At 40.0% G+C, this 11,828-nt stretch overlaps 1 protein-coding gene across 1 annotated transcript; it reads left to right on the top strand.

Moving 5' to 3' along the window:
• Positions 1 to 11,545, top strand: LOC119788851 (filamentous growth regulator 23-like). Its single transcript, XM_038293511.1, has 14 exons — positions 1 to 129; positions 626 to 816; positions 1,859 to 2,023; positions 2,578 to 2,719; positions 4,008 to 4,385; positions 4,668 to 4,959; positions 5,056 to 5,200; positions 6,861 to 7,004; positions 7,132 to 7,190; positions 7,564 to 7,751; positions 8,034 to 8,428; positions 8,524 to 8,620; positions 10,633 to 10,813; positions 11,287 to 11,545. The coding sequence occupies exons 1-14, from the start codon at positions 1 to 3 to the stop codon at positions 11,421 to 11,423; spliced, it is 2,643 nt and encodes an 880-aa protein (XP_038149439.1). The 3' UTR covers positions 11,424 to 11,545.
• Positions 11,546 to 11,828: the final 283 nt, after the last annotated feature.

Raw genomic sequence — 11,828 nt, 5'->3', positions numbered from 1 at the left:
ATGGCTTCACTTGTACTGCTGCTGCTTCTGCTGGTCCTGGTTCCATCTGCACATTTGTACCGTTTCGCAATGTACTACGGAGGTTCGGTGACCTTCTCTCCAAAGCAAGGGACAAATGGGAAATTAGAGGTGTGTGATTTATTCATTTATTTATTTAAAAAAAATAGTTTAATTAAATTTCAGTAAAATGCTTTGAAGTTAAGGGTAACCTGTTTGGCATACCTGCCTTAAAATTATTGGTCAACATGTTTTCCTTTAAACTTCTGGTCATCATTTTTATTTATAAAATAAAAAAGATGAGAAAATGGTAGGTTCCAAAAAAACTTTAAATAAACTCTTGGTCAACACAGAGACTTAACATTGCATACCTGACCTTCTCTGCATTCGTACAATTCTTAAATAATATGGTGACTTTATTCCCTGTTCTTTAACTATGTAATGAAAAAATAAGCATAAACACATCTTCTATTCTTTTCCTTTTCCCTTTAACATTTTGTGCAATGAAAAAAAACTTATAACTTATATATAAAAGATAAAAAATGTATATATAAAAAGACATACTTCAGAAAGCCAAAATCAGCAGCTCCTGTTTCATTTTTTGTTTTAAATGTTATTCTTTTTTTAGGCAAATTTCTATATGAGACAAACCGTGTTTCGGTATTTGAATTATAATCCTATATGCAAAACTGGTAACTGTGGGACCCAGACTAAGAGATCCGTTGCAATTGCTGCAACAACATCTGATAATATCACCTGGACGCAGTATGCAGAAGCAACTACAAGACGGTTCAACACTGACCTTCCATTTGAGATGAGGTAAGCTACATTACAATTTTAAAATAATTTGAACAACTCAAAGAATAGATGCGTTAGTCTGGTTACTCTAGAGAGTATATTTAAAGAATATTTTATTACAAAATTGAAAATACTTCTCAGTTTTATTGAAAGCCTCCTGAAATTCAAAGGCTGGTAACAAGAGAGTTTTATTTCTTATTGTCATTTGAAATCTGAATTAACTTTGTTTGCCAAATTGGCGCAGAAAAAGGGAATGTGGTTCAACTTTGTTCTTTAAGAAGACATTTTAGTATAAAAGAGAAATGAAATTCAAGCCGGCCACAACCAAACTTGCGAACCTTCCGCCATATCAATCCCGCCCCCTTGATAAACGACCAAACACATTCACTTTATTCACTTGTGTAAATTTGGGCACCACTCGGGAGCATTGTAACGGTTGTAACGGCCGTTTCCCTACAACTTTAATGAAAAACTGGGCGGAGCTAGGCAGGTGGATGAAATGAACCAATAATCCAGCCATCAGTGCCAAGAACGTGAAAGTTTCCTTCAGCTTTCAATACCACCAGAAGCTAGATGTAAGGTCTCCCCACAGTGGAGATGCTAGTAACTGATTAACTCAATGTTTCAAACATGTTCATTAATGAAATGATAATTTCACAAATTTTGTTGACTCTCTGTTAGTTTTCTTCATTTGGAAATGCAAAACAAAGCATAACTAAAACATTGAGAATGTTTTAATGTTTTAAATTTAATACATAAAGTATTACAGAGATGCTGAACTGGTATTTTTTTAACTCCAAAGGGGCAACTTATCCTGGGGAATACAAAAAGGAAATTGAAAAAAAAAATTTCTAATAATAAAACAAAGTATGTCATTTTAGCCTAGATCAGTCGGAAAATGCTAATAAAAATTGTTCAAATGTAATTAGAGTTTTACTCTGTCATTGTAACTTTTTATTTCCTTTTTCAAGGAGCTCTGTTTAGTAACTTCCTTTTACGTTTTAACAGGCAGTATTAATAATAACTGTCTTTGTCTTTATTTTGGAACAATCTTACCAACCAGACTCCCTAACTTTGTCCACTGGTGGCATGGAGCTGGTTACTGGGAGGAAAACATATATGGCAGCTGGTTAGGATGGGTGAATTTGATACATGTGGACCTGGGAAACCGATCTGATACCAGAAATCCGAACCAATCTCCTGTTTTCACCACACCTCCCGTTCTCAGGTAATTCAATCATTTCCTCCTCAGCACTTAATCTCCGCATTGGGTAGCAAGTAGTTACATTTTATGGAAGCCCATTTCCGCCACTCTGTAAAAAATGAAAAAAATTATTATCTCATTATAATGAGATAATATCTCATTATAATGAGATGCTAACTCAATATAATGAGATACTGTAGTATCTCAATATAATGGGATACTACAGTAACTTAATATAATGAGATAGTAAATCAATATAATGAGATGCTAACTCAATATAATGAGATAACCAAATCATATAGATACTCCATATGATTTGGTTTAATAAAATTTGATTTTAAAAAGCATTTTGTCTGCCATGATATCAAATGTTACAGACTAACAATTACTCTTGAGTACCAATTTTTTTGGTGGTATTATTAATGTGTATTTTAACTTGAACACAGATTGCTATATTTGCCTAATCAAATGTCTGATGCTGGTGGCAGTTAAAACACTGGTTTGTGACTGAATACGATAAGGCAACATTATTTTACCTTAACTTATTCTTTCTTTACCTATTCTTATTCTTCTTACAGAATACCAAGAAACTGCCCCCGAACGTTTAAGATTGCAGTATTGGACCCTGATGGTGATAATGTGAGATGCAGAGTGCCAACAGACCCCCAAACATCTGAGTGTGTGAAGTGCAGCCTTCCTAGTGGTTTTTCTTTTGACCAGGTATGGATTTTCTGTCAATATTTTCCTTTTAAGTCCAGTTGAACATTGACCTGGGATCTGTTTCATGAAGCAGGTGTAACAAATTCAGATTAAAATTCAAATCTAGCCAAAAGTCGGGAACTCTGAGTGTTCGGTTTTACAATGGCCGCTACCAATTAGTTCGGTCAATTTTAACTAGGAGCCACTTATATATAGGCAGCACGTTTCACTATGGTGACCTTCATATTCCTCTTCCACTGCTTTCGCTTTCGGATAGATGAGTCCCAGTAGTGCCATCTCTCTCCTGGGCTGAGTCCGATGTGGTTTTTAGATGTGCAGTGTGAGCAGGTAGATCGTATCAGAGCATCGGGCCACACATGCATCGTGAGCTGGGAACTCACTCTGTACGACGAAACCCTGCGGTTTCTTCGCACAGTGGGAGCTGCAGCTGCATGCAACAACTGAAAAAAATCGTACTGTGTATGCCCGGCTTTAACCTTTTTAAGACCCAAGCAGACGTGGGCAATGTGGAGTCAACAAGTCATCTCCATGTCATGTATTTAATCTACCCAGCCAATTAACCAGGTGAGTCCAATCTGCACAGGTTAATTCACGGTGAAGACTGGACTCACCTGCTTCAGTGGCTGGGTAGAACAAATACATGACATGGAGATGACTTGTTGACTCCACATTGCCCATGTCTGGACCCAAGTACTGAAAAAAACTGAATACAATTTTTTTGACCCCCCAGATATTGTTTTGGGTCTCACTTTGTCTGCGCAGATATACGGAACATTTAAGTATTCACTTGCAGGGTTGAATGCTTACTTACCCCATATATATACCCTATATATATCATGAGTGATATTTGCAATAATAATAATTTTGTGAATAAGCATTTTTTCATATAAGCAAAAAATGTATTATTTACAAAACTTTTTCCTCCGTCACTTTCAATATGGTTTCAATGAAGTCTGTTTTCACTAGCAGTGATACTCTTTAAAACACAAATTGCTCAGGTAGCTTCTTTTCCATCTCTACCTTCTTTTCCAACTCTGACAAGTCGTTTACACAGTGTATGTAATCAAATGCAGGACACCACATTTGAAACAGGGCTGCACATTGTGTCTGTCCCGAATGAACTCCAGTCGTTTGCATTAGGCCCATCTTCAGATACATGCTAATCAAAGTTCTACATTCAAACAATACTGTCTAGCTGGCCTACTGTAAAGTAAAGAGGAAAAAGTAAAAAAAAATTTAATCCAGTTATTTATACTGCACGCTGGTGAAACAATGTTCTCCTTGACAGAGTTCCTGCTCTCTGACATATAACTACAGCAGTAACACTGGGATCCATCCAATTGAATTAGTGGTTGAGGACTTTCCCAACAAACAGATACACTTGTCCTACTCTGATGGGTCCTACACCACAAAGCAGCCTCTATCACTGACACGAGGAAAGCGTTGGGCGCCTTCCTACGCATCCACCACCACTTTTGCTCCAACCACCACCACTGCTGCTCCAACCACCACCACGGCTGCTCCAACCACCACCACTTATATTCCAACCACCACCACGGCTGCTCCAACCACCACCACTGCTGCTCCAACCACCACCACGGCTGTGCCAACCACCACCACTGCTGCTCCAACCACCACCACTGCTGCTCCAACCACCACCACGGCTGTGCCAACCACCACCACTGCTGCTCCAACCACCACCACTGCTGCTCCAACCACCACCACGGCTGCTCCAACCACCACCACTGCTGCTCCAACCACCACCACTGCTGCTACAACCACCACCACGGCTGTGCCAACCACCACCACTGCTGCTCCAACCACCACCACTGCTGCTCCAACCACCACCACGGCTGCTCCAACCACCACCACTGCTGCTCCAACCACCACCACGGCTGCTCCAACCACCACCACTGCTGCTCCAACCACCACCACTGCTGCTCCAACCACCACCACGGCTGCTCCAACCACCACCACGGCTGCGCCAACCACCAGCACAGCTGCTCCAACCACCACCACGGCTGCTCCAACCACCACCACTTCTTTTCCAACCACCACCACCGCTGCTCCAACCACCACCACTTATTTTCCAACAACCACCACTGCTCCTCCCACCACCACCATTACAGATGCTCCCACAACCTCTACAGGTTTTTCAACCACCACAATAAGTCCTGTGGGACTTTATAGGTCATCGATTCCTCCTTTAAGCAAACTTCCTCTACAATTCTCTGTTTATGGTAACATTTACAAAATTCTATACTTTATAAAATTCTATTTTATAAAGTAACCTTCAATTTTCTAACATCTTCTCTAATGTGTGATTTAATTTCCAGTGGATTCCCACAATGCTCCCTCTTGTCTTGATGGTGATTACTTCCCCGTTTTCCTGGCACCAACTCCAGCTAATAGAGCTTATCTTACTGCATTTTTAAACCAGCCTTTTGAAATTGAAGTGAGGTCAAAAGCTCAGTACACAAGGTAAGCAATTTAATTTTCCTTTTTTAACTACAGTATGCCTGTAACTTACTAAGCATAACATTATGACCATCAGTGTACTGCCTAAACAGCCCTGGCCCATATAGCCCTAAACTCCACTAGATATCTAGAGGTCTGTTGCTGTATCTTTGGCCCAAACATGTATCTCTCCTAAATTGAAAAAAAAATGACCAATTAACCATCATCTTATTTATTTGCAAAGATGTTTGGGTTGCCTTGCTTGATCCTCGGCTGAAGAAGTTGGCTCTTTGGACATGGAATGTCATTTCTCATTGGGAGAAGGAGCCTGAGGTAGTGCGCGAGGTTGAGAGGTTCAGGCTAGTTATAGTCGGACTTGACGCATGTTTCTGAAATCAGTATCCTTGAGGGGGGCTGGACTTTCTTTCACTCTGCAGTTGCCCCTTATGAGAGGTGCAGAGCAGGAGTGGGCATACTTGTTTTCCCTCATCTTGATGCTTATAAGTTGGGGATTACTCCGGTAAACGAGGGGGTTTTCTCCCTCCGCATAGGTGTGGGGGGACAGGTTCTTACTAGTGTTTCTGCTTATGTACCAAGCAGCAATTCAGATTACAAACCATTGTTGGAGTTCTTAGGGGGCGTTACTGGAGACTCCCTTGCTCTTCTGGGGGACGCTTATTTGGGCAATGGTAAATGGCCTGTTCTTATATAGCATTTTTTTAAGTCAGAAGACTTCATCAAAGTGCCTTGGACTACATTAAGTCATTCATCCATTCACGCACACACTGAGGGTGGCAAACTACATTGTAGCCACAGCTTCCCTGGGGCTCACTAAAAGAAGCAAGGCTACTGTACACCGGCACCACTGGGCCCTCTGACCACCATCAGTTGGCAACGCAGGTGAAGTATGACAGTGACAATGACTCGATTGTTGTTCTGTTGTTTGACTTCTGTGTTTGTCATGGATTGTCCATAACGAACAGCATATTCAAGCATAAGGGTGTCCATATGAGTTCTTGGCTCCAGGACACCCTAGGCTGTAGTTCAATGATCCACTTTGCTGCTGTTTCATCTGATTAAAGACCGCACGTCTTGGACGCTCAGTTGAAGAGGGGTGGAGCTCTCTACCGACCACTTCGCTGTTGTGAGCTGGTTCCAATGGTGGGGGAGAATGCTGGTCCGACCTGGTAGAGCCAAACGTATTGTGAGGGTTTGCTGGAAACACCTGGCAGAGTCCCCCGTGAGATGGAGCTTTACCTCCCACCTTCGGGAGAGCTTTGAACATGTTTCAGGGAAGTTGGAATACATTTGAGTCTGAGTGGACCATGTTCCGTGCCTCTATTGTTGAGGCAATAGTCAGAGCTGTGGCCGTAAGGTTGTTAGCAGCAACCCTCGAAGACGCTGACGGGACACCAGCGATGAGGGAAGCTATCAAGCTGAATAAGGAGTCCTACTGGGTTTTATTAGCCTGTGAGACTCCAGAAGCAGCTAATGTGTACCGGCAGTCAAAGCGGCAGGGAGATCGGCTGGTTGCTGAGGCAAAAGCTCAGTTGTGGGATGTTTTTCATTGACTCATCAGTGGTATATGCCATGTATATATTTATCCTCAAATACTTTTTTATTTTGTTTAGAGATTTTTTTATTACTTGTTACTTTCTCACATCAATCTTATGCTGTCTTTTAGGATCAATGACCTGATTGTTATAGGCCCTGCTGGCATAACAAAGGAGAAAACTTCCTCTGATGCCTACATCTTAAAATGGTACCCAACTTCAGATCAGCTGAATGAGTATTTCCCGATATGCTTCATATCTGAAGCTAGAGACGAGTAAGTTTTAAAACTATTGTATTGCTGATTTAAAGTTCTATACCCAAATTCCCAACATGTATTTTAAAATAGAATAGCATTTTATCTATTTTACATATCTGCATGATTATTCTGCATTGTATTACAGATTTTACCAGGTCTACCACTCAGAGCTGCGCTGTGTGACTGTCAGTGTTGGTCATCATGGTAGGTTAACACATGCAATTAATGGCAAGGGTGGGAGCTATAGCTCATTAAATTTTTTTAAAAGCCAATTAGAAAATATAGAATAAGTAGTTTTAAATAAGTATTCTATAAAATGTCTTATTGCAGTTTTATAAGTTTAATTGCAGATGGATAAACACATTTCAAAACAAAGGTTCTTTACTGTAATGTGTTTACAGCTTGAGAGGCAAAGAAAATTAGTGGACAAAATGATGACAAAGTTAATAGGCTCTATTAACTTTTGTGTCTCATATACACTAACAATCTCCAACTCTTATCTGAAGGGATTTTATGTAACTGTTGGTCTTTAACCTTTTATTTTTCTTGTTGTTTAGTAAAAAATGTCCTTTTCCAGAGGCCAAAGTGACTTGCAATGAAACCACAATTTCTGTGGAGGTGGAGAAAACCTACCTCGTTAAGAGCAATGAGGACATTTTGCATTTAAATGACTTCACAGACTCCTCATGCAACTTGAACACACTTTCCAACTCTAGTCACTTGGTTGCTGTCATGCCACTGGGCAGTTGTGGAACCCTTGTGCAGGTACTAAACATACTAAACATAGTTAGCAACATTTATGTAAGTGGGAAAGAACGATATGGCAACTATCTTGGAGTCAAGAGTTTGCAATCCAGGAAGGGGTCTTTTTAATTAAATATGTTGGAAATTAATATTATATAGTCTTAACACAAAAGGAGACACATCATCACACTGTTACTGCCCCAGGATTAGTTCATATACACTAACACATGTTTTATTCTTCTTACATAAAACCTTCTACTTAATTTATGTTTTCATTAATTCTTAATGTCATGTCATTTTCAGGAGGATGATGATAACATTATCTTTACCAACGTGATCACATCTGCAGATAAAAGTAAGATTGTTTCCAGGCAGCATGACGTCGAGATAGCATTTTCCTGCTCCTTTCCCAAGCGAACCAACCTCACTCTGGGATATAGACACAAAAACCCATACGCCTTTGATGAGAGGGGCTTTGGTACTTTCACCTTCCAGTTTGAGTTCTTTGAGAGCCAGCGTTTCAGGAAGCAAGTTGACTCCAGCAGGTACCCAGTGGAAGTTTACCTCAAGCAGATGATCTACATGCAGATCGAGGCCACCACGTCCATCCCCAACACTGAGCTGTTTGTGGAGTCCTGCAGGGCGACTCCCTACGACAACCCCAACTCCCGCATCAGCTACACTATCATTGAGAATGGGTACTGGGAAAAAGATATTTTACTGACAACTTAGACATCAAAATTGACTACTTTTATTTTGTTTACCAAGTTAAACTTTTTCTCACTTCTTGTAGGTGTGTGAAGGAAGAAACAACACAAATCTACCCCAGCTCCAAGTCCCAGTTCAGATTTGGACTTGAGGCTTTTGAGTTCATCGGTGCTCATCAGGAGGTAAGGCTTAACTCTAAGAAAGATTAAATTGACCGTCTTACACCTATTTGAGGTCTGCACAGAACCCAAACCCTGAAATACGACTCCTTTTGAATCTTAAGCTTGTTATGCAAGATCTCAGCATCTTAACACTGGTATTTGGGATGTATAATGATCTAATCCCTCACCCAACTTAGCTACTCCCTTTCAAAGATGAGGAATGGCCACTCTGAAGTTAATTAGAAGGAAAGAGATTTTAAGGATAGCTCTAACTCATAATATTCATCCACATTAATGTGAACATTTTGTTTAGTCCTGATCTGTATGAATGTACATGTGCTTCTAATTACAAAGTTTTACCTGCAGAGAACCCCCTTAAATTATGAATCTTTGTCCTGCCATGAGGTAAATAAAATTTAAAGCTTTAAAGTTTAGACTGGACTCTCTTGCTGCGACCTCCGCCCCTCATTCAGTGTACGCTTTGTTGCTTAGCAACCGTTACAGATGACACACAACGCAGGATAAGAATGGATGTCAAACTTCTCATAACTGTTCTGAGTTCTAACAACGTTTTTGAGGAGCTTCAGCACCAGTACCGTCATCTCAGATATCAGATTTATAGTCCCCACGCTGCAGAGATATTGAAATCTGTGCTTAAATGTCAGGCAAACCCATTTACTCAGGGACGGATAAAACCTTTCAGTAAACCAAACATTATCCGCCACATATCTGACTTAATAATCAATAACATATTTTCATGAATTCAGAGGGAATTATTCACACACTTGTATTATATTAAACCACACTTCCAATAGTCACAACTGTTCGGCAGCATTTTTCTTTTTTTTCCTCTGAGTGTGGAGCAGCCTGCTTTCTTGGACTCGCAATGAATCATGGCATATTAAGGGCTATATAGAATACAGCAGACCTTTCCTTCAAAAGGTGCAAAAAGAAGGCTGCATAACAAGGAGTTTTCCAATCCGAAAAGGCATCGGCGAACTTTACTGATCTCACATTGGAGAGATTTACCTCTGCATTTAACCCATCCCCTTGGGGAGCAGAGGGCATCCATTGTGCGGTGCCTGGAAAGCAGCGTAGGGTTAAGGGCTTGCTCAGAGACCCAGAGTGGCATTCTGTGGGACTGGGGCTCAGACTCCAAGCACAATCCCCTAACCAATAGGGCCACCACTTCCCCCAATCGGCCGACGAATCTCGACTTTGCAGGACGCCGTGGCTGGATTCAAACTCAGCAATAGTGTTAAGAAGCAAGTTAAGACACAATTTGTCAGCAAGCCTGTCAGGGTTTGGTTGAGGTTTGAGGACACAGATGCAGAGGCAGAGAGGCTGAGGATATTTCTTGCAGTTTTATTGATGAAAAAGCAGAAAACAAAGGCAGGAATCCAAAAATCCAATTAATAATGTAAATCACGAGGAGCCATGGTGGAGAACAGGGAGGTAGACAACAGCATGGTAAGACAGCAATGACAAGGAACCAACAAGGAGTGACAGCAGAGGTAGAGTATAAATAGCTGACTGAGACAATGGCAGGGTTAAAGAGCTGTCAAGGAGCAGGTGGGAGAGGAGATAACGAGGGTGCCAAGGGGAAAGGAACACACACACAAGAGAGCAACAAAAAAAGATTAGAAATAACATAAATGTAGAAATTACAACAAAACAGGAATTAAATCAATAAAACTAGAAAACAAGGAGCAAAGTAAAGTACAACAGAACCAAGACCATGACAAAGCCTAGATGTGCAGCAAACCTTTATCATCACCTTGGTGCTTGAAGAGGCCTAATACACCAATGGTCCCCTTTTTTCAGGTTTTTCTGTTTGAAAACACAATCAAAGAAGAAAGTAACCTTCTGTTTTTAAAACCGAAATGCAAAATTTGTATTTTTGAAAAAAAAAACATTGTCTCTAAATTTTCATTTAGTTATAAAAAAATAAAAAAAAATAAAAGAAAATGTGAAGGCATTTTTATGGTGATGGTTGTGTTTAACAATTTGTCTTCGCCTGTGTGGCTCTGCAGGTCTACATCACCTGTTCAGTTCTCCTGTGTGAGACCGGCTTTCCTGGAACTCGATGCTCCCAGGGATGTATCAGGTCCAACTCACTGAACAATCGCAGAAAGAGGGATGCTCCAGCTGAAACGAGCAGTCACTCCATTTCCCAGGGTCCTTTGCGTCTCGTTAAGACTTCTGATACCAAAGGTGAGAGTTCAAATGCAGTCGGTCAATAATTACACAGAACAGGAAAGAAAAAAGTAATTAATAATTATTTTTGTTAATGCAATCGTTTGGCATTAATAATATTTCAGTATTTTTGCTAACTTCACATCTGTTGGGAATATTAAGATTATTGATCAAATATATTCAGAATTATTTTAATATAGCTTATATAAAAACACCAGACTTTGCTCAGTTTCTTTGAAAACAACTTAATGCCTGTCCAGCAGTCTTTGTTCATTCAGTTGGCTCACACTACAGAGAGCTTGAATGCTGTTTTTAAGCTAAATGGAGACCCACCCTACAAAGTACATTCCAAGTCAGATGCAAATCAATGACCCACTGGTCATTTATTTGAGTTGTTGGAGTCTTTTTTGTGTGTATGGCCGTTTCTCTGACACTTTCTTTTCTTAATGGTAGATCTTACAAGTTTGATTCTTAATATCTTGACATTTCAGGGTCTGACCTAAGCCTGAATCTGAGTCTGAACCAAGTCTTGCTGGTTGGTAGCGTCCTGGTACTTGGAGCTGTCATCTACTGGAAAAGAAGAGCCAGAACTGAATACCAACTGCTGCCGACTTCTGAACAACAATAACTCTGATGTTTTCTTAAGTTTCTTTCTTGTAAAAAATGTTAGTGGTTTTCAAGGGGACATTTATTATTTTTCAAAACTGAATCATGAAAGTCGTTATTCACTGAATGAGCTCTGGTTTATTAGATACTGCTCCAATCCAAATACTCTGTGATCGTGCAGATTTTATTGTGTTAATCTAAGTTTGTGGTAATAGTAATGCTATCATTCATTTAAGACAGGTTCCTAGTTTTATGACATTTAAATTTGCTTGTCCGAAATTCTGAATTTCTTTTTCTTTTCTATTTTTGGTTTCATTGTTTTATCAACCTCTGTATTCATTCATTTATTCCTAATTAACTTGGGTGTGGAAATACAAAATATATAAAACTGACAAAGTTGTGTATTTTGTTTTCTTTTTATTTCTTC

This window comes from Cyprinodon tularosa, unplaced genomic scaffold (assembly GCF_016077235.1).
Source record: "Cyprinodon tularosa strain WSP-4 unplaced genomic scaffold, ASM1607723v1 ctg328, whole genome shotgun sequence".
Lineage (NCBI taxonomy): Eukaryota > Metazoa > Chordata > Actinopteri > Cyprinodontiformes > Cyprinodontidae > Cyprinodon > Cyprinodon tularosa.
The sequence above is the reverse complement of the archived record's forward strand: the minus strand, read 5'-3'. Positions and strand labels throughout refer to the sequence as shown.